General features: G+C 41.7%; 1 protein-coding gene across 3 annotated transcripts in view; it reads left to right on the forward strand.

Moving 5' to 3' along the window:
• ZCRB1 (zinc finger CCHC-type and RNA binding motif containing 1) overlaps window positions 1-2632 on the forward strand; it is a 115251-nt gene extending 112619 nt beyond the window's left edge. For 2 of the 3 annotated variants that reach the window (XM_069228846.1, XM_069228847.1), the window contains exon 9: window positions 2183-2632. In XM_069228846.1, coding sequence (XP_069084947.1) covers window positions 2183-2314 — 132 coding nt within the window. In that variant the 3' untranslated portion in view covers window positions 2315-2632. The remainder of the gene's footprint in view (window positions 1-2182) is intronic. The other variant, XM_069228848.1, reaches the window with a different exon arrangement.
• Window positions 2633-17144: the final 14512 nt, after the last annotated feature.

A 17144-nucleotide genomic window follows, 5' to 3' on the forward strand; every position in this document is an offset into this window, starting at 1 on the left:
CAGGTGGTCTCCTTGGATGCTAAGCTACTCCTCTTAAATATTTCTGGTGAGGAGGTCTGGCCAAGATATCAAAGGATCTGGCTCACAACGGTAGCAATTGTGGCCAAGTGAAACATAGTGCTTGCCTGGGGAGCGAGGTCTCCTCCCAGAGTGGAAGACTGACTTAGACTGGTGTCAGAGGGCCGATCGAGTGGTCTAGTTAGAGGATTCCCCCCAAAATGGGACAAAGTGTGGGGCAATTGGTTTGCCTACTCTGGGGATGAATGAGAGGGGAATGAGAGGAAGGGGGATGAAAGAGATGTAGCACTGCGACACCTAATAGACCGACCAGTGTTACTACTAGGTCAAGAGATGTTTAACATTTGCTATGCCAATGATTTCGTTGTTGACCGATCCTTCTGCATGTCTGAGGTGAACTGTACCAATTGTTGCAAATTGTTTATTCTGAGCAATAATTGTTGCATGCTTTCCAATAAAAAGATACAAAAAAAAAAGATGATGACCGGAAGGAGGACGAAATCCTGGGGTACTCTACAAGAGGCAGAGACTTTTTGGGCACTTATGGTTACTATTTCTATATTGGTGACGCAGGAGGTGAAACATTGCGTGATTTTTTCAGAGACGCCTATGCTTGTTAAACACTGATTTTCGACTGTGTTGAAGACTACATAGAGGTCGAGCAGGATCAAAAGGCAGGATTTCATCCGTCAATGAAGCAGGCGTTATCAGCTTCTTGAATAGTTGCTGTCTCCCTGTTGCAGCGTGATCTGAACCCAGACTGGTTAATTATGTAAAATGCTTTTGCTAATCCGCTCCTGCAGGTAGAGGATGCTTTTCAGTGAGGTCTCCTATGGTGATTACATCGAAATGTGAGGTTGCACTCACCGATGTGGGGTGATAGTAAATGGTTTTGATGGTATTTGTTCGAAACTGGTATTTGAGAATTAAATTATGCTTTTTTCAGAAAATACTAATAAGATGTTAGAGATTTTTTTTTATTGAAAGGAAAACCTTGTATTTAGGAATAGATTGTGTTTTTTATTTATTTTAACAAGTGGTATTTCCTCACAAAAGAACTACACGCCGGATGTACAAAATTATTTTGCGGTCGCAAAATGCGAAAATCACCTTTTGCAGCCGCAAAATGGCCTTATAGGATGTACCATCCCTATTTTGCGAGTCATTGTCCTGTTACAGATTCCCAAACTAGGGATTGTGACTCGCTATTAGGATGGGGCGTGCCAAGGGTGTCCCTCCCTAATAGCGACTCGCAGGCCCAAGTACGATTATTTTGTGACTGTGAATGCGGTCACAAAACAATTGCAGGTACCACTAATTTCAAATTGTTGGTAACCCATTCGCAAACAGGAAGGGGCCCCCAAGGGACCCCTTCCCCTTTGTGAATGGGGGTGCCAAAAAACATTCCGAGCAGGCCGTTGACCCACAGACCACTGCCTGATCTGAAAAAATGAAACTGAAACGTTTCATTTTTATTTTTGATAATTTCAAAACAAAAACTGCTTTATTTAACAAGCTGTCACAGACACAGTGGTCTGCTGACCCCAGTAGGCCACCATCCCTGTGAGTGTGGCTATTCCCAAATGGGTCGCAATTTATGGCCTGCCTCATGAGTATTAATGAGGCAGGTGCCTTGCCACCCATTTGGGAATCGCTGTGTCTCAGACACTGTTGTACGTTTTGCTTTGCGACTCACAATTTGTGATTCGCAAAAGAATCACAAATTGCGAGTTGTGAAAAAATGGTCGTACATTTGGCCCTACATTCCCAAAATATATTCAAAGCCCGTATTTTAGATGATAATTCATGCACATTTTGTTGCTGATATTATGACATTTCCTTGGCAATAGCATTAATTTATTTGCGGCTATGACAGTTATTATATGACTCATACAAAGAGGCATTTCATGAGATGTATTGATATCTTTGTATGACATTATCGTAACCAAAAATAATTGCGGCCTCACATATGAGCCTGGGTATTTAACTTGTTTTCATATGACTTTGGTTTGGATAATTTTGCGGTCTTTTGCTATTTGGAATAAATATCAAAGACGTAGTCCTGCGAAATCATATAATCTTTAAATCATATCCTTTAGTTATAGTTGAAATTGGTGTTATTAGGTATAACAATTAACATTCTTCCTATTTTCTTGCATTGCAGCAAGCTCGAATTGACGATGAGAGGCGAAGAGCGAAGCAAATAGCTGGGGAATCTTCAACTTCTGATGATTCAAAGCGACCACGAATAAAGAAAAGTGCATACTTCAGCGATGAAGAAGAACTTAGTGACTAAATTAGATTCTTTACATCTTCGAGCCACATGGCAATTGAACAATGTGATGGCAGAGTTGCTTGAGAGACTTGCAATACATTATATCATCATATTTCCTCGAAGGTGGATTTTGGCAGAAAATACAGATGAAAAAACAACGGAGTAGACAAATGCTTATCGTCCCATTTTGTAATTTTAACTTAAACACGTTCTTGTGGCTTTTAATGAAGAAACTCTGCACCTCTCCAAGGTAAATTGGCAAAGCAGCCTGGTAAACCACAAACTGGAATGTGTTACAAATAGATATAAGTTTTATAATAAAGTAAAAGCGCTCCTTGACAGGTGACCGTCTAGTTCATTATTTTCTTATCTATATAACTGTTCTGTATTCAAACAAGCGGAGGATAACGTGATATTAAGTGAAGGAAGTGTGAACTGTTTTTGTGCAGCAATGTTCTATTTCAGCAGCAACGATGTTTTCAAGATCACATAATAATACAACTGGACAGCTAGACAGTGGCGTAGCGTCGGGGGTGCAGGGGGGGGCCGGCCACACCGGGCGCAACATCTGGGGGGGCGCGCTCGCGAGTGCTAAAATCCACGGGTTAGGGGGCGCAAATTACTTGCCTTGCCCCGGGTGCTGACAACCCACGCTACGCGACTGCAGCTAGAATGCACATTATAGAACCCAAAATCCTATTTTTTTTAGCTCAATTTTAGATCTCTGTTTTGGACCTTAAGTCTTCAGTGTACATTGATGTATCCATTACTTTTTCATTAATTTGTTTGAAGCTTTCTTTTGAGCTTTCATCCTCAGGAGGAGGATTTTTCAGTAATAAATTATCTGTTGATGACCACGTGTTTCTTTGCATCTAAACGTCATTTGTTTCACTTAGTGTAGTCAATTTTCTTTGGCTTAAATTTCCTAAGGTACAATACTACTTCCCTAGATTTTGTCAAATCAGATAATCTGATAATGAGGGTAAGATGGCTTCTGGCAGGAATGTGAAATAATGTGTGAATTGCACACTAAGATATAAAGAACAAAAATATATTCATGCATTTTTTTAAATGGTAACACAATCATTCTACAGCTTATTCGCTGCCTTTCCAAGTTCCTCCCCAGTTTAGTGTCCTTGCCACTGTCTGTCTTTCCCTCTTGACTGCGAGGTGATATGCCGCACTAGGATGAAATGTCAACTCTGAAGTCTGGAAGCTCTGTTGCCGCCTCAGAGCCACTGAGTTTACTTCAATGACATTTCTTTTTTCCCTTCAAACCACTTTGTGCAGGTTCTGCTAGCAACACCCCATAAGCAGAGCCAGCACTGGGGTCACACAGGAGAACAACCTGCTTATTGTAATTTTCAAAGCATTTTTTGGGCCACTTCAAGCAGAGAAATTGGGCGACATGAATCTCTGTCTATTTTTAAGATCCGCTCAATTCATAATGCAAGAAGTTGCCTACTTGATATAATTGAATATCTTAAACAACTGGCTCAACTTTGCAATGGAATACTTAACCACGATCATTATTTGGTCCTGCTGTTCCGTTTTTTTCTTCTTAGAGATGTATTTTATTTTGAGGATGTGTAAAATACAAATATGATTTTGAGAAGCAGGATGGATGTTTTATAGTCATTTTTTTCAAGAGTGCATTTCACATGTAAACATTTTCCTATAGACTTCCAGCAAAGTGTAACATAAGATGCAAATGTTTCAAACAGTAAATTGTTTTTACACCAAATTAACTGCCCACCAGCTATAGATTGTTCACTATGAACTGAGGGATAAGGCTTCATGACTGACATATAGGTTATACATGAATGGAGGTGGGCACAAGGGATGAGTTTTGGTATGTACAATAGATGGCTGAATAACATGTTTTAACTCCTGATTAGGAAGGGGCCAACTCGTAAGTGAGATGGAGGATAGAGTTTTAGATTTGATAGTTATGGGTGAAGTGAATGATTTCAATAATGCCATAAATGAAAAGGTGCCTCCCAGAGATAATAAGCTCACACGGAAGCTAGACCTGATTCCCTGTTGTTCTGTTGCTTTAGATTGCAAAAATCAAATGGTAGTTAATATAGGTATATCCTAATCCAGCGTAAGCGATGATCAGGGATGGACTGAGAACCCAAAGCATCCCTGACATCTTTGTCAGACGAGGCCTGGGGGCCTTGGGTTGGGGGTTGCAAGTGCAAAGCACTGCTGCTTTTGTTTCTGGGGGCCGGTATTGTAGCACCTCTGCAAAACCGTCCCTCACCTTTCCACCCTCCTGGGACAACACCCAATGCCCACTACAGACGTCCGGCCCTGGAGATGGTTGATATTCCTTTTCCCCAGTCTTAAGTCAAGCAGAAACGTGGAGTAACACCTTAACGGGGTCATGGTAGATTTGCTGTGATCTGACAGGAGAAAGTTCCCGAATGTATGTAAGACAGTACTGTGTACTGTGGTTTCAAAATTGTTGTGAGTTTGGTGAGGGTGATCTCTAAATAGCACATTTCTTCCAGTGAATAATAAAAAAACTGAGATTATAGCTTTTGTCACTAAGTTGAGATTCCATCTCCTTTCACTTCATGCCTCTGAGATCCTGAACTGCTAGGCCACTCTTTACAAAGATGTAAATAAAATGGCATTTTCTGATGCCAGTGTCCCTTCGAATGAAACAGTGTGGCAAAAATCCAGCTTACATCTGCAGACACTGTACTTTAGCCATGCCAATTCTGTCACTGATAGTTGTACGTTGATGAAAAAGATTTGTCCTGGAATCATTTCATCATATTAGCGCTTTTGATGGTCGATCCCTATATTCCGACCCATATTTATAGTACTCCAGATAGCCAACCGTACACAGGATTTTTTTGCCGAGCCAGATTGTTGCCTTTGCCCTCATGAGACCCATAGACACACACACACAGGGGTTCATTACGAGTCTGGTGGTCGTCGGACCTCCGCCAATGTGGTTGTCCAGGAGCCACATTATGGCCACGGCAGTCGTGCAACGGTCAGACCGCCAGGATCAGAGATCCCGGAGGTCTGGCAGGTGCGGCAGTCCTAATCCACCAGGGCAGCGCCGCAAGCAGCTCTGCCCTGGGGATTACAACCTTGTTCTCTGCAAGCAATTTCATGGCGGTAACACCACCATGGAAAGGCTGGCGGAGAACAGGGGGCCCCGGGGGTGGTCCTGCACTGCCCATGCACTTGGCATGGCCAGTGCAGGGGTCTCCCTGGCCAGCACCCTCGCAATGTTCACTGTCTGCTCTGCCACTGTCCACCGGCTCGATTGCGAGCTGGAGACAATGCTGTAGAGTGTTTCCCGCTAGGTCAACTCAGCAACTCAGGTTTCTGCCCGCTGACCTAGTGGGAAACTCTTAATGGCCCAGGCGAGGAGGTAGCCACTATTGCGGCAACCTTCCTGTTAGAAGTTCGGCGGATGGCCTAAACCATCTGCCGAACTCATAATGATGCCCACAGTGTTGAAACGTTGACATGTTTTATCATAACACTGAATCTAATATTCACATTGATTATGCATACTAGGAGGATCCAGTTCAACTCACTTTCATATTGACTGAATTCATCTTAGTTCTGTTGTCTGGCACTGTACTACATTTTACACCTTTTCACTGTGCACCACCTCATCTACACTACTACACTGATGATGTGTTATATGTAATTTAGGAGTTAAATGCATTAAATTGTATAATGGCAAGTGCTTGAACACCTACATATTTTTGTGTGTTATACATTATCAACCATAACTGGTAGAATTAAGTTTAATTTACATCTAAATGTTAATAAAGCTTTGTGAAGCATTGTTTCTATTCTGTGTCACATAAACCAGATTCCTCATTGGCACGTGCCTCATCCCTATCATTTGTATTGTGCTACATACCAAGCACAAAACCCTAGTGGTGAGAGCTGTTTGGAACTCAAGTCCTAACTACTGCAACAGCCTCTATGCAGGACTGCCAGGGCTCATTACATAAACAGCAGCAGACAGATTGATCGCAGGCCTTGGAAGGAGATGCCATATCTCAGGCCTGTAGATGTCTTCATTAGCTTCCTGTGAGAGACTGGATCTGGCTCAAATTAAGCTGCTGGATTTACAAATCCATAAATAGTCATTGGCGTTCCTGCTAAAGGACTAAGAAGCAACGACAAAAAGCTGCTATGCGTGCCTCTGGTCTAACTCAAATCAAAAGGGGACACAGCCTTTTTGTTCTTGACCCCCTTTCTCTGGCTCTCTTATCCCCAGGGCAGACTTTAGGGCGGTGCAGCCACAATAGGTGCTGTTCTGGAGGGGACACTAACCTCGGAGGTAGCACTGTGTTTAACAACTGCTTACAATTTAAAAGGTCAGATGAATAGTTCCTTGTGCATCCAGCTTTCAGCCAGCATTAAAAATGTCAAGGTAACTCTTGCGAATAATGTTCCTACTAGAGAGAGATCAGAGTTTTGTCTATTGGCATTTTTAACTCGCCATAAAGTAGCGCAGAAGGGTAATATGCATGCTGGCTGAGTGGATTCGTAAAGCTAGACTCTACCAGCGCTTTAAAACAAATGAAATTTATGTGAGAGAGGGGCTATGAAGAGATGAGCACTTTCCCCAGGTAGTAGTGAGGGAATCCGAGGAGAAGGTCTTGAGGGAGGGGGTGCCAAAAAAGATTGTGCACTGGGTGCCACCCGCTCTAAAGCCGGCCCTGCCTATCCCAGACCTTATACAATGCACCCAACCTACCTTTAGAAACATGCTGAAAGGTTACGTCTTTTAAGATAATATTTAATGGCCAGGGCCAAGCGACTGTTCTGGTCGTGAGCATTGTATAAATGCTATGAACCTTACGAAATCGATTCAGTTGAAACAAGGTAGTTATGTTTATTTGGCAGTGTGTCTTTTCACAAGACCTCCATATAATCTATAAAGCATTTTAAGCATTTGAAATTTGTTTAGAGTCGAAGTTGAAGTTTGTAATTCTATCTTGCATTTGTCTTCTCTCTGCCTATTAGTGATACCAGTTAATTGTGCAGTCTTCTCTTTCATTGTTTATACAAGTATTTCCTACAACTTTGTCTGTACTCTCTCTTATGTGTCACTCCATTTGGTACTAGATCTTAGCAGCTAACTTCAAAGTCTATTTCACATTATGACTTAAATATTTGATTGCAAAAAACATGTAAAATTGTATCATTAAGAACCTTCGGGTGCAATGCATCTATACAATCTATACAGTGTGTGCTTTTTTTTTAGGACATCTAGCATCTGGAACAAAAGTTTATTAATATCATGGCTTTGTTGTGTAAATTGTCTTACCATTGTAATTTTGGGCTATTGCTTATTCATTCATGGCTTTGCTCATCCACCATTTATACCTATATTAAAAAAACTCTGCAGGGCGTCTTTTTGCATAGATGCACCCTTAAATGTTGGACACTGTAAAACGTTCAGTTAAATTTTAATTTCTAAATATGGATGATCTACTTTACCTTGAATAATATACATACGATTTGCACACTTTATACTAAAGCATTCCTATTTTCTGTTTTTCTAAAGTGTTGCTGAGTTTTCACTCCTTTTTATGCTAGTGTTGGTTCCCTCTAATTGTTGTTTGTGGATCTTTATCTGGTTGAAGAATATTCTTATACAACTGTTGCAGTTATTCTTTTAAAATGCTTTTCATGAGGTATTTTTCTTTATATTTTAGCAATAGTTTTTCTGTTGACTTATGGTCTTTGGACAACCATTTTTAGACTATCTCCTAATCTTTATGTACATTTATTTGTTCTGTCAAAGATTTCTGATGTCATTCATTTCAATGAATCGACTTTGTTTTGGGTGTCCCTTTATTGTTTCTAGGTGCAAATGTGCAAAAGCAGATTGTTTTCTTTGGTGGTGTATACAAAAATATTTTTGTACTGCAATATGTTTGTTTTGAACACTATAAAAACGACTATATCTTTATCTATAGATCTCTCTCACTCTCCGCACCCTGTAGAGGATTTTAACCTATGGCTTTAACTGTGTTTTGTTTGTTACTCAGGTGTCCTCATCTAACCATATATGGGCTATTACCATTCAAGCCAATTTACATATTTAGATTGTTGTTCAGTTTAGATTTTGCCCACTTGGGCAGTAATGTTTTTTTGTACACAAATATTTTGTAAGGGTATGTGATTCAAACCTTTGGTGTGAGAATATTTGAGAGTGTGTGTATCTGGGGTGAGAGCGTCTGTCTGGGTGTGAGAGTGCATACATCAGTGTTTAGTGAGTGCATCAGTGAATGCGCGAGTCTGAGTGGATGCATGAGGGTGTCAGTTGGTCTGTGAGTGGGTGTGTGAGTAGGTGCGTAACTGAGTGCATCTGTGAGTGTGTGCATAAAGGTCTGACTGGGTCTGTGAGTGCGTGCACGAGTTGGTGAGTGGGTGTGTGAGTATCTGAGTGGGTCTTTGGGTGCGTATGTGCCTGAGTGGGTGTGGGAGTGAGAGAAAGAGAGAGAGAGAGAAAGAGTGAGAGGGGGAGAGAACGTTTTTTAGGCTTTCTTATGATACACTTAGAATGAGATATTTCTGCATAAAAGAAAAATGTATTTCCTATTGCTTCAGCACCCAAAGAGCTTTAAGCAGCAGCTCCATGATTGCTGAAACAAACCTTTCATCTCTGTCCCCTGTACACATACCTGCGTGCAGGGGACAGAGATAAGAGCTGTTTTCACCAGAGTGTTTGCTGTGACTTGGCTGCAGCTTCAAAACTGCAGCCAAGCCACAGCAAACAGCTATGTCCTGGGGTAGACACCCTGGGACATAGCAGGAGCCGGCCCTGGTGGGGGGTGGTCCCCAGGGCCATTGTGGCTCCTTGAGGGGGGGTGGGCCACGTGCCCCCCCCAACTTATAAGAAGCCCTGGGGAGGTGGTGGCTGAGGCTAATGGGATCTGAAACTGACCCCTTTACATTATTTAGTATTTTCCCCAGGAAGGTGGTGTTCCCTGTAGCTGTTGTGGGGGGTGCTGAACAGAATCTAGCTTTGTGCCAAATTTGGTGTAATTCCGTTCAGTGGTTCGGGCTGTAGGCATGTCTAAAGGTCCTATGGAAAAATGAAAGGGGAATACGTGTATTGGGATCCCCCCTTTTGCTCTGCCCCTGCTTGACGGATCACCCAAAGCTTTCGAGGCACAAACTGAACTGACCAAAGTATAAGTTCGCCAAGTGGTGCTGAAGTTATAGGCAAAATAAAAAAAACACTCGGTCTATGGAAATTAGGTCCTAATTATAACTACCTAGTTGGGAGCTTGTCCAGCCATTCCTTCACAAAGGTTATAAACTTTATGTGGACAATTGCTATACAGGAGTAGAGCTGTTCAGTGAGCTGTACAAAGCAAGCACTGTCACCTGTAGTACAGTTTGTTGTCCCTTCAAAGGATTCCCACTGGAGCTTGTTTCTAAGAAACTCTGAAATCCCAGAACACTGCGTTTTATTTCAGCTGCTCGCAGTAAATTCCTCGAATAGGCCTGATGTGTACTTGCTCACTATGGGAGCACTTTCACTGTCACGGTTTGGGGTCAGATGGCCGAAGTTCACAAGCCCACCTGCATACTTGATAATAAGTACAGAACCGGAGTGGATAAGATCAACCAGGTTCTTCCGCCATACACTGTGATTCATAAAACTTGCACTTAGTACAAGAAACCATTTTCTCACCTGATCCAGATGGCAACATACAAAGTGCATGTTGTTTATCGTCAGACAAGCACAGGAAAACTTAAATCTTTCCTTGACTCAATTGTCTGTCATTGAAAGACTTAGTGCTACAGAGCAGCAGTCTCCACTTCATATGTGCTGGAGGATGTGACAAAGTTGCAGGAGCAACAGTTTGCTGATCGCATTCCTGAAACACCTAAAAAGGATCAACCATATCATTGTTGTAAGTCTGCTCCAAACAGGGAAAGAGGCAGGAGAGTCGTGTTTACTGTCCCCAATTCCCATCTCAGCCAGCCCTGTGTTTTCCTATTTGCTTTATGTTGTATTATACAAAACTAAAGTTCTGGGAAATTGACTGAGGTGGAGCTGCTGTAAGATAAGCCTTTTAATGGCTGTGTATGGGTTCCTACCTTCCATGGGCCACTACTTTGCTAGGCAAACATCCGCAGAATTTTAGTTTGAGGAAATTATGGACTTCCTTATGGCCGGCTCGACATCTTTATCTGCCATTATAACATGGTAGATGTTCTGTTCACGATTAAGAATTCATTATAGTCCCTACACTGCACAAAATTGTGGACAGAAAATATGCCACATTGTCACGGAGTGCTCTGTGTGGCAAAATGTTTAAGGACTAGATTTTTTGAAGTGATTTTTACACAAGGACCACCCTGATTGCTCATGAGAATCAGAGTCAGTGTCCCATGGGATTTATTCATCAACATTTCTATGCAAGCTATTGTATCTTGTACCCTTTTTCAATAACTTTGGGTATGATACAAGTTAGTAACTGGGTTTTCACACTGTCAAAGCAAAAGTAGAAGTGTCGGTAAATAAGTCACACAGGACATTTGTTTGGCTTATTACTTTAGGGAACTTAGGCAGTATTTGCCAGCATTTTTGCCTTAATTTCAATGGAAGATCTGCTCATACACTTCGAGGAATGAGGCCCCAGCAGGCATACTCAGACACACCAGCTTGCATCCACAAACTGGAAGGAGTTGGATTTAGCACAGTGAGTGCGCTGATGCTGCATGAAAGACATGTTTTCTTGAGCGTCAAGTAGCTAGGGAAGGAATGCATTTGTGGAGGTTCCCTTGGCAATAACACAACATTATTCAGGACCCTGATGAGGACAGATACATTAACAGGTAGGAAAAGCTTACAGTAAGTGGGCTTTCACAGGGCTATTGCATAGGTAGAAGACAGATGGTATAGGTAATACAGATACACGTGTCATCACTTCATCACCTATGGATTCAAACCCATTGGTGCTGCACTCACCCCAATACTGAATTAGTATGGCACATATGGGTAAATGCTTGACCTGCTTGCCATGTTCATCCTCCATCAGAACTTAGTAGATGTTCAGTTTGCTGTATGATAAGTGCATTACATCCACAGTGCTGCACATAACGGTGGATGGGACATATGCTATGTTCTCACAAACTACTGTATGTCAAAAACTACAGTTCTTAATAGTTTATATCTTTAGGGAACTTCATCAGTATTCCCCAGCATGTTTACCTTCCTCTCAAAGGTTGATATGCTCACTCAGTTTGAAGAATGACACCTCAGAGGCATACTCTGAAATCCCCAACTTGCATCCACAAACCGGAAGGAGTTTTATTTACCATAGCGAGTGCACTAAAGACGCATGTAGGTCATGTCTTCCTGAGCCTCATGTAGCTGTCATGTTAGCCATTAGGAAAGGTTCACAAGGCATGCATTCGGTAATGTTCAGAAAGAAGGAGGCGGTTACTTGATGGTGGTAAAGGGTAGTCAATCTGATTCCATCCTGTGGAGTATGAATGTAATGGGCACTTGCATGTTGGCAGGATTTTGATGTGAGTGCTCTGTTTAATTGGGCCTGCAGCTGGCAGTATTAAAGTTGTGTGTGTTACATGTGTGAAGGAACCATAAAGTGGTAGGAGCCTTGCCGTGGCTTCATGGCTCTCTATCAGAAGTCTTGTTTTCAATATTCAGATTCTTTGATAAGTATTTGTGCAATGAAGCCATCATTTCTGATGGTGCTAAAACCAACCACTGTAAGTGGTGGAGTAATGTTAAAAAAAAAAATTGTACCAGGTTTATATCTGTGACGGTTAGCTAGCTCGTATTAAGAACTCTTTTTTTTTTTCTCTTTATGGGTAGCTGTGGATTTTGGGCCCTAGGAAAACCTGCACATTTTTAAAAACTAGACATCCAGGGTTGCATGAGTTGCGTGGCCCCCACCAGGTAATATTACCCAGAAGCCCTTGGAAATGTCAAACTTTGTTAAGAAAACATACACTTTCATCACAATTCTGGGACGGAAAGGCATGGAATCTGCTTGGAGACACAGTTTTCCTACCACCTCACACATCTCTCGATAAGAATGGTACCCCACTTGTTTGGATGGCTCACAAGATAAGGACACAAAAGGCCCTAAATTGCTATGTTGAGAGATGAGCAATAGGGGTAGATGCGGTATTTAGGGCCATGCTGTGGCGCCACCCAGGCAAGCCTATCAACCACGGACATTTTTTAAAACTAGACAGCCAATGGAGTCCGGGTTGTGTGCCTTGCATGGATCCCACATTGCTGTACAAACCTCAGACTCTGACTGAAATCACACATTTACCTTCGATTTCTGTGATGGAAAATTCCAAAATCCACAGGCATCCACAAAATTCCTACCACTCTGCATTGCCCCACTTGTGCTGATAAAAATTCTGCCTCACTTGTGTGGCTTGACCTAGGGCCCACTAGAGGAACAGATCAAACCAAGGTCACCAGGAGCCTGCGCCAGGGGACTCCCATTGACCTTGGTTTGATCCGTATCTGTCACGGGCACTAGGCCTACCTACACAAGTAAGGTGCCATTTTATTGGGAGACTTGAGGGGAATGCCGGGTGGAAGGAAGTTTGTGGCTTCCCACAGATTCCAGAACTTTCCATCACAGAAATGTGAGGAAAATGTGTCTTTTTATTCAAAGAGTGAGGTTTGCAAGGGATTCTGCATAAGAAAACGTGGTGAGAGCCATGCAAGTCTGCCCACGCTGAATACCGCTAGGTGTCTATTTTTTAAAAATGCACAGGTTGGCTAGGTTTCCCTGGGTGCCGGCAAAGCTAGAGTCCAAAATCTAGAGCTAGTCACATTGTAAAAAAAAAAAAAAAAATGATCTGTTTTCAGTGGAAAAATGTGAAGTGTCCATGTTGTGTTTTGGTCTGTTTTCTGTGGCAGCCACTATGCCTACCCACACAAGTGAGGTACCATTTTTATCGGGAGACTTTGGGAAATGCTGGCTGGATGGAAGTCTGTGGCTTCTCACAGATTCCAGAACTTTCCATCACAGAAATTAGGAAAATGTGTCTTTTTAGTCAAGTGAGGTTTGCAAGGGATTCTGAGTAAGAAACAGTGGTGAGAGTTATGCAAGTCAACCAACTCTGAATACCCCTAGGTGTCTAGTTTTTAAAAATGCACAGGTTGGCTAGGTTTCCCTAGATGCCAGCTAAGCTAGGGTCCAAAATTTGGAGCTATCCACATTTGAAGAAAAGGGTCAGTTTTCAGTGGAAAACTGCAGTGCCTCCATGTTGCGTTTTGGGCCATTTGCTGTTGCAGGCACCAAGCTTACCCACGCAAGTGAGGTACCATTTATATCAGAAGACGAGTGTGAGCATAGAATAGTACAACATTGGTTACTATCTATTGGATTTCACTGCACAAAGCCAGTTTATAAAAAGAATGACGTTTTACGCTCTAATTCACAAATTCAGAGATGTACAAATAAGCACTGCTTCTAAACTCCATATCTTGTGCCCATTTCAGAAATACATAGGTTTCCTTGATGCCCATTTTTTACTCTATTTCGCTATATGAATTGGTCTATACTCAGTACTCCATAAAAAACATTGTACGGTACAGCTCAGTTGTTGGCTCTGGGTACCTTGGGTTCTTGAACAGCCTACATCCCCTTAGCAAGAAGGGTTTAGCAAACGTAATGGTATATTGTTTTTGTAAATTGCCTACCGTGACAAAAAGTTACAGATGAAAATGTTGTCACAAATGCCCTTTTTTCCTACTCATTTTCAATAGTGTAAATAGTTTATTTCAACAGTTACTTTCCTTGGGAAAACCTTGAGGGATCTACACATATGACCTGTTGCTGAATTCTGAATTGTGTCTACTTTTCAGAAATATGTATGTTTTCAGAAATCTATAGCTTTTCTAGATCAGCCCATGGGTTTCTCACTGGTTTCCACCACAAACTGGATAGGTTGATAGCACAAAAAATAGGGAACCTAGGCTACCTCTGAGAAAAATGACAAAACTGTGGTTCCAAATTATGTTTTTTGATTCAGCTCTGCATGTTCCTGAAAGCTGGGAAGATTGTGACTTTAGTACAGCAAACTGTTTGTGGATGCCATTTTTAGGAAAAGACCCAGACACTTTTATCTGGAGCAAAATTTTATTAATGTTGCCCATTTTCTCAGTCCCCTCCAGGAGAATCCACAAACACTGGGTACCTTTACCCAGTATGTTCTTTAATTTTTTTTTTTTTAAAAGACCCAATTTTGTCATGGATACATATCTGGAAAAACAATTATGGAGCCCTAAGCGCAAACTACCCCAAATAGCCAAAAAAGGGCTCAGCCCTGGGGTGGGGGAGAAGAAGTTAAGGGGTAAAATAACAACTTTTTTCTTTTTTGACACCAAACTGTACAAACAAACCCAGGGCACCTGATTTGCCTCAGCTTTGTGAATTTGTTTATGGACTGGTGGGAGGAGCAGGTGGCCCGTAACCTGTATGGATTTGAGGACAATGTAGTGCTCTGGGTTATATTCAGTGATGACATGTTTGTAATTTGGAAGGACGATGAAATCTCTGCAGATAAATTCATTCAGGATTTGAATGTTAGCAATTGTATTTTGCACATTACTGGTCAGGTAAGCAAAGTTACTATTGAGTTTTTAGATGTACAAGTAACTGTGACACACGAAAATGTAGAAACTAGATTATTTTGCTGGAAAAGGTCTTCTTCATTCTACCAGTGCACATCCTGCTAATTTGATTTACAGCATTCCTTATGGCTAGCTTCTGCATGTAAGAAGGAATTGTGGTACAGTGTAAGCCTTTGAAGCGGAAAAGAAAATAATGTAACTCGGATTTAGAGAAAGAGAATACTTTTGGAAAGCAGTGGAGCAGGCTAACAAAAGAGTTTGCCAAGTTTCTAGAAATAATCTTTTACACCTGGGTGAGAATACTAGGGATAACCAGGATGAGAACGTAAGGTTCATTACAATATTTTCTAATTAGTCACGTATGTCACGACTCCATCTTGTGCCCTATGTGTGATTTTTTTTTTTTTACTCACCAAGCTCATGTCACACTTCCCTTGTGGCGCCCTCCTGCTCTGAGTACTCCAAGTCATGCTTCCCCTGTGGCGCCTTCCAGTCGCGAGCACTCCATGAATTCCCTCCCAGGAAGCCTAGACCATTGACCCTCCTGTTCTGCTGCTATGCAAGTTTAGCCTACTTTGCACCTGCAGATATCACGTCTATTTAGGATAGTTCCACTTCCACTGTGAGCTAATGAATTGTACCATCATGCACTTGTGGTTCCGCTGTACTTGTTTCTTGTAGCCAATTACCATTTGCACCTGCCAACTGCAAGGCCTCATATCAGTTGTAGCTAACATTTGATATTCCCCAGGTTCATTAGAGTATTCTACGCTTACACTCTTTGTTTCTACTATAAATACCCCTCTGAACCTGCATCAGTGCTTGGCCTCGTTCCAGTCCTGTTCATGCATCATCCCTGCACTCACCTCCTGAGTTGCCCGGAACTTTAGCGCTCTAGTCTTCCAAGCCTTCCTGACATCCCCTTGAAACTGGATTCTGCGACCCTTCCAGAGTCTTCCTTTTTGAACTACAATTCAGCCTTCTTTTGAGCTGCTTGCACTGAGTCTCATGTTGTCTTCGGATTCCAGTTCAAGTACCAGACATGGTTAAGTATTTTCCCCTCAGGTTAGTGCGCACTAATCCATAGATTAGCAAATTCGTTCAATTCAAAGGCTGATTCCTATGAAGTCATGAGCATGTTTTCAGACATTGGACATTGTTTGAGTAATAACCCCCATGAGGCCCAGCGCTATGGACTCTTTCATTGCAGTGCTATGAACTTTATTGTACCTGCATTGAAAGTTTGCCACTGTGTTTCTTGACAAGCTGTATCTAGTATTTTGGGAGAAACATCTAAAGCTTAAAGTTGATATTCAAGTTTGATTCTGAACCCTGCATATTCCGAGGGCCAGACAATCTCCAGTTTATTCCTGAAGTGGTTTCTCCTCTTTCTCATGCAACATTTATGTTGAAGTCTGTCAATGTACACATTGTGCAAACAATTGATGGATCTTTCTGCGTTGGGAACCTGCCTCTTCTTATTTTCAGTGTACGTCACTTGCATTGAGAATAACAAGGTTCAGGGAGACCTGATCCTTTTAGGCTGTGGACGAGACAGTAGAGTAGTTCCTTCAGTGACACAAGTTAATCTTTTCTTGTTTTATCCCATCCTTCGTTCCCTTGTGGGGGCAGTTTTTGTAACCAGATAGTTATTATTTGTTTCACTAAGCTGCCCCAGCTGGTATTGGAGGTCCAGCATCGTCCCCACAGTTGGAACCAGGTGAGTGTGTGACAACATACATTAAGGAAGATTTTTTTAATGTATTGGCGTGGTGTCAGATCCCAAGCTTACTTTTAGAAGTCATTCATTGAGAGATAGTCTCAGTCATACTATGATTACCAAGATAGATATGAACAGAAGTTTGCATATACAAGGGTTTTTTTCTGCTGCAGGAATGGAAGGCATGTAAGCATATCTTTGATATGTCAAGATAAACTATTCCTAACATCTCAAGACAATTTGTGATCAGAAATTCTTTAACTTGTAATCCTGATTATTGCATTTATTGCTTGATTTGTCCCTGTTGCAAATTATACATACGGAGTACCATTCATGAACTGAAAAATTTAGTTTTAAAACATCATGGGGCTATACATCATAAGGATAAGCATTACATGTAGCAAGGCATATTGCATAGTTTCATTTTTAGAATTGTGACTTACTCCGGTTCAGAGTAATAGACTCTGTTGAGTCGGTCATCAGAA

This window comes from Pleurodeles waltl, chromosome 4_1, assembly GCF_031143425.1.
Source record: "Pleurodeles waltl isolate 20211129_DDA chromosome 4_1, aPleWal1.hap1.20221129, whole genome shotgun sequence".
NCBI lineage: Eukaryota > Metazoa > Chordata > Amphibia > Caudata > Salamandridae > Pleurodeles > Pleurodeles waltl.